Source organism: Scomber japonicus, chromosome 18 (genome assembly GCF_027409825.1).
Source record: "Scomber japonicus isolate fScoJap1 chromosome 18, fScoJap1.pri, whole genome shotgun sequence".
NCBI lineage: Eukaryota > Metazoa > Chordata > Actinopteri > Scombriformes > Scombridae > Scomber > Scomber japonicus.
This window is the reverse complement of record NC_070595.1, coordinates 22,258,476-22,274,600: the sequence shown is the minus strand read 5'-3', so window position 1 is coordinate 22,274,600 and position 16,125 is coordinate 22,258,476. Positions and strand designations below refer to the sequence as shown.

The window sequence follows — 16,125 nt, the reverse complement described above, 5'->3', positions numbered from 1 at the left end:
ACTCAAATTAAATATTTTAAAACATGGCTGTGTTTGCTTCATGACATTTTTTGTATGTCTCCAAGGTGAATTAGTCTGTTGACAACAATATCCTATTGGGTAGGATTTTCAGTGGATGCTCTTTGCAAGCAGTGCAAAAGTAGGGAAAGGCTGTGGGTACGATGACCTCATTGAAAGTGTAGAGAGGCGTTCTCTCTCTAGGGTCATAAAACGTCACCTTGCCTCGGTCCATGTCTAAAACCACTCTTATCACATCCGGCTTCTTAGTCATGGTCAGCGGCTCCCATGGTGCGGTGCAGGCCTTGTGTTCTCCATTGCGAAATCTTATAGTCCAGAATCCCTCTGCTGGTGTCAGCACGTGCTTGCCCTTCCTGTTGATGGACTCACTGGCTACTCCCACCACCCAGTAGTTGTTGTCCTTCACTTCCACATCCCAGCTGTGGCGTCCAGAGGAATAGCTCTCTGAAGCCAGCATCTCAGCACTGACATCAAAGCGTTCTGGGTTGTCAGGCACCTTGAAAATCTGGGTAGAGTTCTGCACCACTGTGAGATCCTCAGACAAGATGAAGCAGCTGGCTGCCGTGTTGGGATCCAGAATCACTGGAGCTTGTGGGAAAAAAAAGAAGTAGTTACTAATGTGCCAGTAAAGGAGATGAGATTAATTCATGGCTGATGTTAATGTATGAGAAACTCACCATATCTAATTATACTCTTCATCTTCTCCCACACTTTGTATTTCAGAGAGCCTAAATGCTTGGCCACGTCAATCAGAGCACCAGAAATCATTTGTGGATTAAGGGGACGTTGCCAGGTTCTGAAAAGATATTTCAGGAATTAGTTGATATCATTTGTGTATTTTGCTGTAAAACTATAATCCTACAAACACAATTGGATCTTAGTTGTGGCACTTACCTCCTTATTGTTTCTTTGTAATTCTTAAAGGAAAATTGAGAACAACTTTAATCAAGTGATTTGCATATGAAGATTTATTTTTAAAATGTCAGGTTAAAATGTGTTTTTCTTATCTACCTTAAGAAATGGGATATCGTGAGATTGCATCTCCTGTTCCACTAATCTGATGGTGTTGGAGAGAGATGCCATTTCATTGTTGATGTCCTCCATCTTCTGGTTTATCATGAGATTCTTCTGATCCTCCTCATCCTTTAAATCAGAAAGTCTGGCAGCCTCCTGCTCCTTCAGAAAATTGTGAAGGGCTTCAAATTCCTCTTTGATCTGTGTTTCGGTATGTTCAGCTTGGTTCTGAAAAGAGGCACGATTGATGGATTATCACTACCTCCACACCTTGGCACTTAAGTATGTTCAAAGTAACATTTGGTACTGATGTGACTGACGGTACCTTGACATGCTCTGCCATTTCTTCACAGACCATTCTCGCCTTCTTGTACAGCTGCAATTTGTCTTTCAAAGGCTGCAGTGCATTCTTTAGTTCTGCCTAGAAAGTCAGGGACAGGGCATTGACACTTTAAAACAAGGTCAGGCCGGCAGGTGGCCGATCTGTCAGCATGTAGCAGGCAGCATTCTGTAAATGCAAAACTGCACAATACAGCAGTATCAAATGAATGGGACAGATCTATAGAAAATGATCTAACACTCTGGTAACATATGCAAAACTGAACTCATGCAACCAATAAATTCATTTCACATTAGTATTCAATGTTTCCAGTTCTCGAGAGCAGGCCAAGCAGGGCTGGACTAGAATGAATGTACCAGAGAAACCTTGTGGGAGTCAGGTTTCAGTCCTCTCCGGGACGCTAACGCCAACGGCAAACCAAAAATATAAATCTATTATTAGAATGTTAATAAACTCCACTGAACACCTACACACATATCAGCATATTAGACAGTGAAGCATGAAAGTAGTGAGGAAAACAGGTTTTCTTTTTAAAAACAACAAAAAACACACACACAATATACAAGTTGACAAGTTGTAAATTAAAATGATGTCCACTTACAATGTGACACCTTTTCTGTTCATGGACTTATGAAAAACCTTTGAGACTTCATTTTGCAAAAATAACCAGCCAAACAATTCTGATTGTCAAACGTAGTGAATAAAACATTCCTCTAGCATATTCCCATATAAATCCTGATGCTTCACCCACACTTGTTGCCCTCAGGTACAAGTCTATAAAGACAGACATCTACTGTAATCCTAAGAAATGTGACAGATAATATGATAAACATTTCATTCTAATTCATTTTCACTGTAATGATCAGTATGAAAACAAGTAAAAGTTAAAAAAAAAAAAAAAAGCTTGTGGTTAAATTTGCTACCAGTGTGAAATACCAGGGTGATCAAGCATGTAACTTGCCTACCTTACAGTCATGAGCACCTTCCCCAAGGGGATAGAGCCTGTGCCCCTTGTGTGCAGCCTCTTTCCCACACACTTCACAGATTGGCTCCAAGTCCTCCAAACAGAACAATGTGAGGTCTTCTCCATGCTCATTACAAGCCCCCGGGTCATCTTTGCTTCTGTCTTTCTTAAAAGATTCACAGGCCTTCTCCAGCACACTGCTCACCACTATTTGATCCATGGAGGAATTACACCAGCACAGAGGACAGTAGTGTGAACCCTCACCACCTTGTGTCTCCCAGTTGACTTTTAGACAGGCTTTACAGAATCTGTGTCTACATGTGAGAATGACTGGCTGTTTGAGAATGAGCCCACAAATTGGACAGCAAAGGTCATCCACTGAATGAACACGTCTGCTGGCCATTCTTCTTCGCAGGGCTTTGATGACAAGGCAGCACTGGAGGCCCCTCCCATGTCTATGGAAAGCTACCTCATATTAACCTCAGAAATGAGTGTTAATCCCTTAGCTCTCAAAGGCATATCCTATGTAATGCTGTCTTGTTTGACTGTGCACATTGCGCGTTCTCAAATAAACACCACACCTCCGAATGAAGTGGATAGACTTCACACACATCCTGTATCTGTGCAGATCAGAGCCTATATAACCCCAGGGATGAGAGCAGAGTGCATGATGGTGGTGAAATGATTGCACTCAACGTGGTTTTTAGATTACAGCAACACAATGATCACCTCTTTGTTATTTGAGAAGTGTGTTTATACAATCTGTCACAGTGTAATTGAAGAGTTTACAGAGAAACAATGTCCAAAATAAGACCCGGGGGTGACGCTATAAATAGACAGAAGTTACCAATTTGGATTGAAGTTATGTGGGTAAAGAAATATCCTCCTGCTGACCACTGAAACTGTTTTTCCACTGTCCAGTTCAACATTAGTCAGAAGCTTTTTTTAAACTGATACATGGTTATTTTAGAGTCAGATCCTCATTCTGATATGAAATACTTCCAACAATTCTCACATAAATCTAATACTTCTAGTTGATTTGACATCTTTAAGAGCAAATACAAAATTATTTAAAGGCAGCATGCTAATTTGATAAGCATTTAACAGTTATCTGACCTTGTTTGTACTGTCATCCAGTATTTTGTTATGAGAGTTGGTTTACTAGAGCCATTGCTACACTAAAAATAGGGCAAGAGCATGTACATGGTGATATATTCTGCCTTTAGAAAATACAGTGAAGGCCGCTGCTGCTCCAACACGTGTGTATACACTGTATGGTTGCTCTTACTTTTCACATGTCTGCTTTAACCAGGTACTATGTGAACTACAAGGACAGACTTTTCCTGTCTACAGTCCCTTAAAAGCATCCTAACATATCACAACAAAGCATAATGATGTCAACATGATAAACACTGAAGATGAGTAGCCCAATAACAGTAATTTAGTCTTGAATATATTCTGTGAAGTATAATGAGTAGAAACCTTGTTTTCACTCACCCACGCTTGGCAATCCCTGACCGAATAAGTCGTGTTCTTGTTAAGATGCCAAAGTGAAAATTTGATTGGTGTCCTGCATGCTGATGCCAGGGCAGCAGTACAGAGACATTCATCATAGTGACAATAGACCACACACACACTCCAGCCAGATAAGATGCCATGCCTGACACATGCAGTCACACTCTTTTAATATGCATTATTTTCTAAATATATTTTTAAAGTAATTGTTGAAAAGTTAACTTAAGTAGGTGAATCAAAACAAAATTGAATAAGTCTCATTTGGTCAAATGTTTCATCTTCTCTAAACTTGTTTAAATGTTAGTCTAAATGGTTGGAATTAAATTAATTGGGGAAAGGACAGATGGATTTCTTTCCTCTGTGGGTTTATTATGTTTCCACACATCTGTGTGTGCATGCAGGCATCAGATGCAGATACAGAGACAAACAGAGATAATGAGCAAACTGACAGGCATATTACTACAGTTCATAGCCTACAGAGCCCATTGGGGGGAGCAGGAAGTCTTCTTCTAGTTCTAATTTTTAATTTCCAACATTTGAAATGTATGTTCATAGTGGCTGAGAATAAATGTTGTCTCCTCTAGAAAGATTATTTTTTATCATGTTTAAATATAAGCTAAGGACACATTATGAATGTTCTATGTTCTATCAGTATTTAGACTGAGCACATTTTCCATGTATGGGATAACAATCTGTAAAAACAAACATTTGATCAAATTTATGCTCACGCTTTTTCATAAAAAGAAAAAAACTAATTCAGCTTACCTTATGATCCTTGAATGCCTCCCTTATGGGATACACTATGTGATTCATATGTCGGCCAGATCTGTAGCACATAGAGCAGACAGGCTCTAGATCAGCTACACAGAGGAGAGACAATGTCTCTCCATGCACTTTACATGATTTATGTGGAAGCCCATTGTTATCCTTAAAGCAAAGAGGACACTCTTTACATCCATGTTGTATCCAAAACTGCTCCAAACAAGAGTTACAAAAGCTACGATCACAGCCAACGCAGCAGAGGACTACTGGATCCAAAAAGATTTCAGCACATATGGTGCAGGAGGACTCATCCACAACCTGACATGATATGTCAACCTCCATCTATGAATTCTAATGCTGCACTGATGAGTCCTCACCAGGCAGCGAACATATAGAGAACCTATATGTTCTCTGTGTGTGTACAGTATGTATCATGGGTGTTCAACCGAGCGTAGTCCTGTAGCAGAGGGGAAAGGTCAAGAGAGAAGCTGCTACTCTGGTTGCACCATCAATCAGCATGGACATCAAAGAATGTGTTCAGCTCGGTTTCACACCATGCTAATGAAAAACTGGAAATGAGCCATAAAAACTTCAGTAAAAAAAATTATGTTCATCTGGGTATGTTGTATGTCTGAGCTGTGATGACCAATTATAATTTGAAGTTCTACCACTTTCATGTCAAGAAATGTTATCTTGTAATATTATTTTATTTATATGTGTAAAATTGAGTTCAAATTAATTTTTTTGTCCAGAAAGTGCAATTTTCTTGGTCTTCCAATTGAGTAAAATCAGTCGTAAATGTAAATCAGTTCAGTTAAAAATGTAAACCTTTAGTGCAGAGTGGTTCCATTTCAACGTTTAAGAAGCATTTAAACTGAATATAAAAGGAGAAGAAAAAAAAGTGTATTTAAAAAAATTCAAAATACAATTGCTATTCATACTCTCCAATAGAGTGCCGTCTGTATTACAAGCTAATAATCACTATAGAAACCTACCAACAGGGTTAACAAAACACATCCACACAGTTTGAAGATGTACCATTGAAAGAATAAAAAAGAAAGAAAGTCTCCTCTGGAGCCTGACGTATAATTTGCCTAATCACAGAAATAAATCCAGAGTAAAATGTTGCATAGGATATTTTCAAAAGGGCTGTAGGTTACTCAGGATATTAAACAGACAGGAACATGCCATTAGTCATTTTTCCTCCTCAAACCAGTATTTCTTGTTTTTCTTGTTATATGGAAAAGAAAGAAGAGTGTGTTTTTAATCACATGGTCCACTTTATTTATTTTCACACAGGAATGACAAAAGTGCAGTTCTTCTTAAGAAAGCTAGACAGACAGTACAAACAAAGAGAAATACACATTAGCTGAAGAATACACAATAAAAGAAAATGAATTAAAAGCTGGGGGTGTGTAAGGTAATAAAAATGGCAATAGGTGTAGCAACATGGGCATACCCCCCCCGCCAATTTATGCCAGAGTTCACCCATGAGTTTTAAACCTCAGCTGAGCTCAATACTCTTCACGTGAGATTTTTTTTTTCCTCTGGCTGACATGAGATTAAGGCAATCCTGAACACATGCTCTGTTCACACTTTACAAGATACACCATGAAAATACTGTGGCTAACACGGACATTAAATAACACAAGTGTGCTGTTTAACATTGAAATGTGTGACCATTCCACTTAAAACACTGTGAATATTTCATTTAGCTGGAAAAATGTGCAGCCACTGACAGGACATGATGGAAACTCAGGATATAGATGGTGATACTGTCACCGCTGTTAGTTATGATACATGTGTGAGATTTTATGTACATTATCAAAATTTTCACGGAAAGTTGTTACGATTAATTAGTGTTGACATAGCCGAAGTGTATTAAATTCTTAAATTCTTTTTTAAAATGCTTGATTTCTTACATCACACGGTATTTGCATCATTATTAGCAAAGAAATTTACAAATGTCTGTTTCTTGACAATGTATACCCAGTGCCTCTCTTATAGGACAATTTTATCATACTAACATTATAATACTTTTTGGCTTCAATAGCATCTGAATAATCTTTTCCAGTAAAACTTCACATATAATTTTTGTCCATAACATTTTTCTTTTACCCCTCTTCTTTCTGCGTTCACGATGGCTCAATGATTTCAGATCAGCTTCCTGTCAGGATGATCCGAGGCACGCCCCGAGCGCTGGTGTCGGACCTCCAGGTGTTTGCTCTGAACACGGTCAAAATGCTGCAGCAGCTCGTTGTAATCCATGTGAGTGTGAGAGGCACGTTTGGAGACTGCTTGCTGTTTTGAGTCCATGTATTTGGACTCGTCCACAGTCCTCATAAGCTCCGGGTTAGGGACGCATCGCAAGCGGTGGGAGAGCAGCTGGAAAGCCTGACTCTGTGGCAGAAGCATCAGCAGGCCATACAGTGCCTTTATCAGGTAAGGGTTGTTCTCCACATCTAGGAGCTGCAAGCGTAGGTAGGTGAAGATGGGGCTTTCTATGAGCTGTACCAGCTTGTCGACCTCCATCAGGAAGTCTACTGTCACCTCCAGATCTCCAAACTTCTGGATGAGATCATAGGCGTGTTTGTAGTTCTGTGTGAGGAAACAGAGTGACACGGTGGCCACGGGGTTGTGGCACCAGGAACGATACAGGCAGCAGAACAGAGCACAGCTCTCCTGAGTGCGCAGGTCTTTCAACTGGTTACGCAACTGGAACAGCTCAGCAGAGGTGAGCAGGATGGTGTTGAGCGTCTGAACCATGGTGGATGCAAATTTGAGGTCCTCCTCCTTTAGCAAGATGTCAGCCATGGAGTGGAAGATGTTCTCTGCATGAAGCAACAGACACAGCTGCCTGATGATGAACGCTCCTCTGTTTTCCAGCAGCTTCCTCTCCAGACTGAAGCGTTTCAGCAGATTGATCATGAACTTGTAAAAATAGGAGTTCATACTGGGAGTGGAGGGGGATGAATCCACTGCCTTAGAACCTGTGCTGGGCTGCTGTCCTAACTTGGCACTGTCTGGCACTTTGAGCTCCAGTCTGTTGTCAGTGCCGTCGCAGGAGCCAACTTGGTCTGTTTGGCCTGCAGGAGACGACGCTATCTCAGCTAAAACCTCCAGATCTTTCAGGATCACTTCATCAGACTCATCAGACAGTGTTTTCAGCAGCATGGGAAACAGGCTGTCTGTGTGGCGGAACATCTTTCGTGGGGTTTTGATGTAAAGGTGATATAGCCATTTGAGCACAGCTATGCGGGTCATCATGCCGGTGGAGGAATCATGAAGGTGGCGGTCTAAAACCTGGACGATACCATCCAGGTCCAGAGTTACCTGAGGCCTGTCAGCACTCGCCGGAGTGAAGAAGCTGATATTACTGAAACCAACAGATTCTTGGGATGCGTTCAGCATATCATTGCTGTCTGCCTCCGTCTTGGGCTGGCCGTCTTCCCTGGATGGTGACACTGTGCTTCCGCTTTTCTCATCCTCCTCCTCCTCATCATCCTCAGGAGTCACAAGCTTCATCAGACTGTGATTACAGGCACTCGCTGCTTCTTTGGTATTTTTCTTTCTGTCGTCGTAGGAGAGACAAGGCAGTACTGCAGTCAGGATACCAGAGGAGTAGGGGAGCACCGCTCTACCTGCAAGCTGGATAAACTCTCTCATCCAGGTCATAGCCGTCAACTGGATCAGGTCATTTGTGAGTTTGGTCTCGTCAGCGACCTGGCAGTGGATGACCAGGATGTTGGCCATCTCAGCAAATTTCACGCTGGACGGTGTCTTTTTAATCTCCTTCAGGAACTCTCCCAGCACGACTTCACATGTCCTGCGGATTTCCTTGCTGTTGTCTCCCAGGATCTGGAAGAGCCCATCCAGGATCTCAGGGAGGTAGTCTAACAGGTTGATGTCCGGCACCGACTCCAGAACATGGATCCAGGAGATGATGAACTGTCGGGCATACTGATTATTGGAGTAGATGCGCTCTCTCAGCAGGGGGACAAAAGCCACTAGGTCGAACTTGTTGCTTTCTGTCACTATGTCTTTTAACAGTCTGTCCAGCAGTTCAGATCCACTTTTCACATTAGGGTCTGGATCTGCTGCAAGTTTGCTGAGCCCATCAAAGAGTAGATTGAAGTGGGGCAGCACAGCTCCCCTGGCCACCTTGACTATATTGTAGAGGGCCTCACAGGCATAATAGCGCAACCGGCTGTCTGAGTCATTAAAACACGTGAGCACAGGCTCAATTAACTCCTTCAAATACAGACCTGAGTCTTTGCCGAGGGCGATAGAGCAAGCTGCCAGCCCAATGAGACCTCCCTTGCGGCTGTGGGGGTGCTGGGAGAGCGCAAACTCCGAGGCCAGGATCTGGATCACATGCCTAATTTGAGTGGAGTTGTTCTGAGCTACAAACTCACGCACCAGCTTCTCTATTTCTAGAGCCGCGACTTTCCTCTTCTCGTACAGTTTATCATTCAAAGCCCGGACAATGTTTGGCGTCAGGGGTGAAAAGTCCTTCTCCGTGTTCATGATGGTAGTTACGGTCGTGCTGAATCCGGCCTCTGGAAGTCTGCGTTAATGTGCGAGAAGTCAGTCTGCATTTATGATTATTGTATTAAGAGAAAACAAAACGATTTCACCGGCGAACCAGGAAGCTCTCTAATACAGCGCAGCTGACCGGTAGCATCCGCCGGAAACACGTCACGGTTGCTACATTTATTTGGGTCCCGCTCTGTTTGCTGCTGCTAACACAAATTAGCCTCGTTAGCTACGGAACTCGCTAATGCATGTTTTCACATTGCACCGGCTTCTTAAAATTTAACACCACTTTCTTTAGGAAGAGAGGGTTGTTTACAAACTGTGTGCGTGATGGCGAGCCGCTCTTCTTTTCACGACCAGCTCTCCTCCATCATGGAGACCATGGCTCGGTCTGCCCTGAGTCAGGTGTGCACTCTGGTGGATAAAGACTCGTCTGAGCTCCGGCATGAGTTGTCTCGGCTACTGTTTGCTAATTCAGCTCTAGCAGAGAAAGTGGAGAGTCTGGAGTGCGAGCTGACCATCGTGAGAAGCGACACACCCACGTTGTGTAAAAGTTATAGCACCGTCGGTGTGCAAACTATCTGCCTCAGGGATGGAGATGATGCTCTTGGTACTTTAGGTTTTTGTTTCACAGGAAATAAAAAAAATAGTTTAGACATATCTTCTGTGCCTACTAGTGTGTACAGTCACCTCTTTTTTTTAACCTTCCCTCAGTTTCAAAGTCTCCAACCATAGAGGGGATCTTTGGAAAGGATTGGTGTATGGATCTGTGGAAGGATAGATATCCATACAGTCTGGAGAGAGTCACAGACTCACCACAGCCCTCTGATAAGGTGAGAGGAAGGTTAACAGAGGCAGCAAATGACTGACACATTTATGGCCCAGAGCAATAAATAAGTGTACATAAGATAAGATAATATTTTAGTTGTCCCACGATAGGGAATTTTCACTATTGCACCAGCAAAGTGGAAAGTAAAAATAGAAAAGCGTCAATAAAAGATAACAAAGAAAAATAATAACTACAAAAGCAATAAAAATTCAACGTAAAGAATTACAGGCATTATTACTCATGCATTGCCAAGACAACAAAAATTGTTATGGTTTAGAGGATGAGGACCATAGAAAGCATCAGTATGCACTGACTACTTTAAAGCAGATGTGCATTTCAGTCAAACTGGGATTCTCTACAGAATGATTTAAATGGTTATACAAATATTTTTCAGTTCAAGCAAATGTACAAAGAAAGGAAAATTAGACTGTATGAAATAGATAGGTAATGGCTTTCCTTAGATGATGGTGAATTATTGTCTGGCTTTCGATTTTTTTCTCATGTTACTGTAAGTAATGGTTGTTAAGTAACTGTAATTAACAGACAATCTATTTCTATTGTTTATTTATGTTTTGAGTAAGGTGCCCAAAATAAGATTTTCTTCTGCTTTTCAGTCATTAAGTGTATAAAGAAGAGTTGTGTTTTTCTGGAGCTATGCATGAGCAGAACAAATAAATAAAAAAAATTAAAAATGTGAACTCAAGAATACATAAAAAAAAATACATGTTCTGCATTCCTGCTTATTCACACTGGTAAGTAATAATACTTAATAATAATAATACAACTAGCTGTTACTTTTATTGTTAATTATCTATCGATTGATTGATGATAGATTATGTATAAACAAGTTAATAATTCATTTTAAAAAATAGTATGCAAGGGTTTGAAAGTATCAGCACATAAGTACATTTGAGATGCTGGAACCACAGAATATTTAAAAATGTTCCATCATGGATCAATTATCCACTTGCTGCTATGTTAAACTTGTTTCACATTTGGACTTTTTCTTCTTTTGCAGTTCGACCAAATTACTGTCACTCATGTTAAAGAGGAAGATTATGAGGAGGATGCTGTCAGCAGCTGCCAGGAGGGAACATTCAGTACAGAAGGTTAGTGAATGCTGGCATTAGGAAACACACTGTGCAGATGTAGCAGCTTCAGATACTGTTTGAGTATTCATCTCTGTATCTTTGTGCAACAGAACACAGAGAATGCTTGGCTGAGGAGCCAGAGCAGCTGTCAGTTGGTTACTTGCCTGATGGCAGCGCTTGCAGTCTGTCTTTCGATCAAGATGAAGAGCAGACTGTGTCGGCCGGTGGTTTTGAAGAACCATCCATGCAGCTGATATCTGTCAATGACACAGAAAAGGCCTTCAGCACCCACATCATTCCAATCGAAGAGGAGGACGATGATGATGATGTGCAGTTTGTTGAGGAAAGTCATCAGGAGCCAACGTTAAACGCTGCAAGTGAACCCACGCAAAACGAGCAGCAGACAGTAACAGCAAACACTGAAAGCATCACTGTTCTGGATAAAAACTCATTTAACAACTTTAATGTGGTTAAAAGCAAAAAGGATTCAAACAAATTCACATGTCAAATATGTAACAGGACATTCTTTCACAAGGGCACTCTGACGCACCACCTGAAATCACACAAGTCAAACTTGTGCAACATTTGTAAGCAGTATTTCCCACACAAGAGCAAGTTACACAAACACACATGCGTGCCTCCAGTCCTCTCTCAAAGAGTCACTAAATCATGTGAGCTGTGTGGGAAGATCTTTGCTAACCCATCGGCTCTGAGGATTCACTACGTCGTTCACACCGGAGAGAAACCTTACTGGTGCAGTTTATGTGGGAAACGGTTCACCCAGAAAGGCAATCTGAAATGTCACCTACGCATCCATACTGGTGAGAGACCGTTCCACTGTGGTAAATGTGGAAAGACCTTCACACAAAAGGTGAATCTCAACCATCATCTAATGGCACACAGAAATCGTGACGTGGTAGCATAGCTAGAAGACTTGTGAGTGACTGTTTCTGGTGCAAGATCAGTAGCTGTCTTTATTTTATTTCTAAATGCATCTTGTGCTCCTACTCACATTAAAAGGTAGATGTAATGTCTTGTAATCCTTAGGAGGGTACTTGCAAAATGCAAAATGTTCTGTTTTTGTTAGCTGTGATTTAATTCATGCTCATCTGTTTGAGTTTCTGTTTCTGCCTTTACAATTAAACACAGTTACGAATGTTCACAATGGAGATTTAAAATTTATTGAATAAAACTTTACTTTTTGAAGTATCTTTTTTTTCTTGTCTAAACTCAACATCCCTTGAATTTGAAGAAGGCATGCAGGAGTGAGAAGAGGGGGAATAATTAGCGGCACAGGATTTCATCAATGGGTTTCACTCACTTGGGTCAGTGTGGTGCGTTCAGGGGCATCATGTTACAGACAAAATCAGAACTCAGTACAGATAATTGCTTATACCTTTGCACAATGACAAAGATTTTCTCAAAAGGAAAGAATAAAAATATTCAAATTTGGTTTCATGAACAAAAATTATTAACACAAAAAACTAAGTTTGGTTTTACTGCATATTGACAACATGATTTTCAACAATAATAGAGCAGCAATACAAATGCATTCATTGAGAACAGTAACACCACCTACACCAGAAAAAAACAAAAAAAACATCTTAAACTCATTTAAACATTATGTTAATAATTCACATCAACATTATTCTTTATAACAGTCATGGCTTCCTCACTCCACCCAGTTTAATGCCGAGAAATGAGGTGTGGCATATGGGTAATAGAAAACGGCAGAGAGGCGACGGTGATGAAGCAAACGGTGAGACTAGTTTTACTTCAGTTTTGTTGTGAAGAGGTAGTTTTGAAGGTTTATGCTACATGTGTGCAAAACATTAGAGCACTTGTCCAAAGAAATTATTTCATCATTATTTAACACAGACTTTTTTTTCTGACCTGAAACATGATACTGAGGTATGTAGAACATGTCACACCAACCACGACAACATGCGACGGATGAAATGCGAGTGAGGAAGTTTTGTTGTCGTAGTTTTGATGAGCTCTCTTTAAATGTAAGAAAATGTATCACGTCGGCTGTGATACTTTCCTTATCAATCATAATGTGAAACTGACTTAAAGGCTTGCTGAGGAAACCACAAAATTTGGCAGTGAGCATCAGACCAATCAGATAAAACAAATCCGACCCAGTCAGTTGGCTTGCTGGAGCATTTTTCCTGCAGTGTAACTAAAAACAAACCGAACCAGCTAAGATTTTGCAGCAGTCCTGTTATCACTGCTGCTTTTCTTTGACATAGCTGGAATTTCTTTTTTTTTAATTTTTTTTTTATTACATTTTTCTTCCATATTTGAGCTTCATGTAGAGATGCTGGCACATATTTTAACTATTCTGAGCAACACTGAGAGCACTTAAGTAGAAATATTCATGAGGCTTCACCAGGCATGTGGAAACACTGGTGGTGATTTAAACCATACTTGTATGCATAACATTTCCCGCAATCGACACAGCTGTAAGGCTTTTCGCCGGTGTGTGTCCGGAGATGTATGTTCAGGGAGCTTTTCTGGGAGAAGCTCTTGCCGCAGTCGTGACAGCTGTACGGCTTCTCCCCCGAGTGCACGCGCTGGTGCAGCTTCAGGTACGTCTTCTGAGCGAAACGCTTCCCGCACACCGTGCAGCTGAACGGCTTCTCTCCAGAGTGGCGTCTGATGTGGACTTTTAAACTGCTCAAATAGTTGAATATCTTCCCGCAGAATAAGCACTCAAACTGTTTTGTCGGCTTCGCAGGTTTGGGCTCACTGGTGAGGTCTTTGGTTGCGTTCATGTGGATATTGTTCGTATAGTCAAAGTATTCGCCGGCGTCTGGAGGAGGGTTTGTGTTGTCGACCATGTTGCTCATTGTGGCATCCTCTATTAACTTGTCCATAATTGACGGCTGTGTGCGTTGTTGCATTTGGCTGTCGGTCGTCATGGAGAAGCTGTTTAATTCCCCTGGGTGCAGCTGCAGCTCATTGACAGATCTGTGAAGCATGCTCTCCTCCTCAAAAAGTCCAATACCTGTTACATATGAGAGTACACGGTTAAATCACAAAAACTAAATCAGGATCATTATGCTTATGCTTTTTAACTTTCTATCACAAACTTACTTTTTCTGTTATCATTGAGTCTCATGTGCTGCCCGATGGGATGCTCGTCATATATTTCCTCCTTCACAAAGATGAGATCGGGTTCTCTCTCCATCAAGTCTAATCCCTACCAAACAGGAAGTGACACAACAATCATTCAGACATCTAAGCTCACTAAAGAAACTGATTATTTATAACTGCATGAGCAACCACAACGGTTTCACTGCCTAACTGAAATAAAGTAAGAGACCTGCAAAAATAAACCCTGTGTTCAGTTTCCGGCTGCAAGTTAATTCACTTTGGACAAAAGCATACATAATATCATCAAAGTTTATATAGGTTTTTTTTCTTGGCATTTCATTCTTTCTTTCAAGAATTTACAACTGTGCTCATCAAAATAACCCTCAAATTATAACTGATAATTAACTTTAGGTAATATACTGTGTAATGCTAATACTATAAGTGAAAGTAGTATCCTCAGTAGGGGGGTTTTTCAGTTCCTGTGAAGACAATGGCAAATGATTCACTGACCTGGGGTCCCATGCTTGTCATTGCAGGGTCTGGCTCTTTCCTTTGAGAGAGAGCTTTGTCTTCTCTCCACAGGTCCATGCACCAGTCCTTTCCAAACACTCCATCAATGGCTGGAGGAGACTGCTGCTGTTCTGGAGGGACAAATAGATATGAAACTGTGACCTGCTCTACATGGTTATTACAGGGAAATATCCACCAAGATAAAATACAACTCCATAATATAATTCATGTTTCATGTGGTGGTGGAAGAAGCATTCAGATACAATACAACAATGTAAGAATAATCCATTACAAGTAACTAAATGCAGTTAAAGTATTCAACTAAAAAGTACTTGATTGGCCCCTTTAACTTATATATTATATTATTATTATATATGACATCACTAGTTTATTAATACTGCAGCATCAGAGTGTAAGCAACATGTTACTGTTATAGCTGCAGGAGGTGGAGCCAGTTTGAACTTCTTTATATATAGTTAGCATAGTTTAGTCCAGTGGTTCCCAACCTAGGGGTCAGGCCAGTCAAAGGGGTCACCAGATAAATTTGAGGGGTCGTGAGATGGTAAATGAAAGAGAAGAAAGGTGCTCTGATATATTTTCAGGTTTTTGGACTTTTATTCCTAATCTTTTGATTTTATTTTGTGAATAATTAGCTCATTTTAACATTCAATGAAATTAAACCATGTGAGAAGTTCAGAAGGAAAATTCACTATTTGGTGGAGCTGTTAACAACTCACTGACATCTGAAATGTGCCCCCAACTACATACTGCTTTTTGGAATAAGTTGGAAATCACTGGTTTCACCTTTAATATTGTGTTGTATTTTTAAAAGGTTATATTCTCCATTGTGTCAAATCTTAAATCTGAAACTAAAGCTGTCAGATGAATGTGGTGGAGTAGAAAGTACATTTCCCTTTGAAATGTAGTGTGAAGTATAAAGTAGCATTAAATACTAATGAAGTACTGTAGATGAGTATATTTACTTAGTTGCACCAGCTGCTTTTCTGAATGTTGCAGATCAGTATTTGTGCACACAGACTAAAGCTAAACCTCTCCAGCTGTAAACAAGTCAACAAAGACCATCAGTCCAGACATCATCTCGTCCTCCTGACCTGCAGGGTGTCGGCGGCTGACACTGTTGACATGTGCCGGGTAGGTCTGCGCCTCCCTCGCCGCTCTCAGCTGGACCTCCAAGGAGTAACACCTCTTCTTCAGGGCCTCGTTCTCCGTCTTGTGCAGGGAGATCTCGGTGTGAAGGACGGAGGAGCACTCGTCTGCAAGGTTTCCTATTTCCACCAAAGCCGCCTTCGTTAGCTTTTCCAGTATAGCGGCCAACTGCGTCCGGAAACTTCGGTTTGTCGTGTCGCACATCATCTCGACAGGAAGGCTGAGTGTTTCGATATTTTGGTTAAAATAGTCTGCCTAACGACCATGTATGTATTCACGA

General features: G+C 41.0%; 4 protein-coding genes across 4 annotated transcripts; 1 reads left to right on the top strand and 3 right to left on the bottom strand.

Annotated features, from left to right (window-relative positions):
- Positions 1–63: 63 nt before the first annotated feature.
- On the bottom strand, positions 64–2,748 carry trim35-13 (tripartite motif containing 35-13). Its single transcript, XM_053339192.1, has 6 exons — positions 2,338–2,748; positions 1,358–1,453; positions 1,030–1,260; positions 913–935; positions 696–814; positions 64–606 (listed from the first exon to the last, which is right to left on the bottom strand). The coding sequence occupies exons 1-6, from the start codon at positions 2,737–2,739 to the stop codon at positions 71–73; spliced, it is 1,407 nt and encodes a 468-aa protein (XP_053195167.1). The 5' UTR covers positions 2,740–2,748; the 3' UTR covers positions 64–70.
- A 3,132-nt stretch (positions 2,749–5,880) lies between these two features.
- Positions 5,881–9,244, bottom strand: vac14 (vac14 homolog (S. cerevisiae)). The gene has a single exon (XM_053339174.1). It carries the CDS (start codon positions 9,138–9,140, stop codon positions 6,768–6,770), a length of 2,373 nt encoding a protein of 790 aa, XP_053195149.1. The 5' UTR covers positions 9,141–9,244; the 3' UTR covers positions 5,881–6,767.
- A 235-nt stretch (positions 9,245–9,479) lies between these two features.
- Positions 9,480–11,994, top strand: LOC128379284 (zinc finger protein 717-like). The gene is made up of 4 exons (XM_053338908.1): positions 9,480–9,759; positions 9,864–9,982; positions 10,997–11,087; positions 11,180–11,994. Exons 1-4 carry the CDS (start codon positions 9,480–9,482, stop codon positions 11,992–11,994), a joined length of 1,305 nt encoding a protein of 434 aa, XP_053194883.1.
- Positions 11,995–13,177: 1,183 nt separating this feature from the next.
- On the bottom strand, positions 13,178–16,125 carry LOC128379547 (zinc finger protein 510-like). The gene is made up of 4 exons (XM_053339221.1): positions 15,791–16,125; positions 14,679–14,809; positions 14,169–14,274; positions 13,178–14,079 (listed from the first exon to the last, which is right to left on the bottom strand). The coding sequence occupies exons 1-4, from the start codon at positions 16,050–16,052 to the stop codon at positions 13,448–13,450; spliced, it is 1,131 nt and encodes a 376-aa protein (XP_053195196.1). The 5' UTR covers positions 16,053–16,125; the 3' UTR covers positions 13,178–13,447.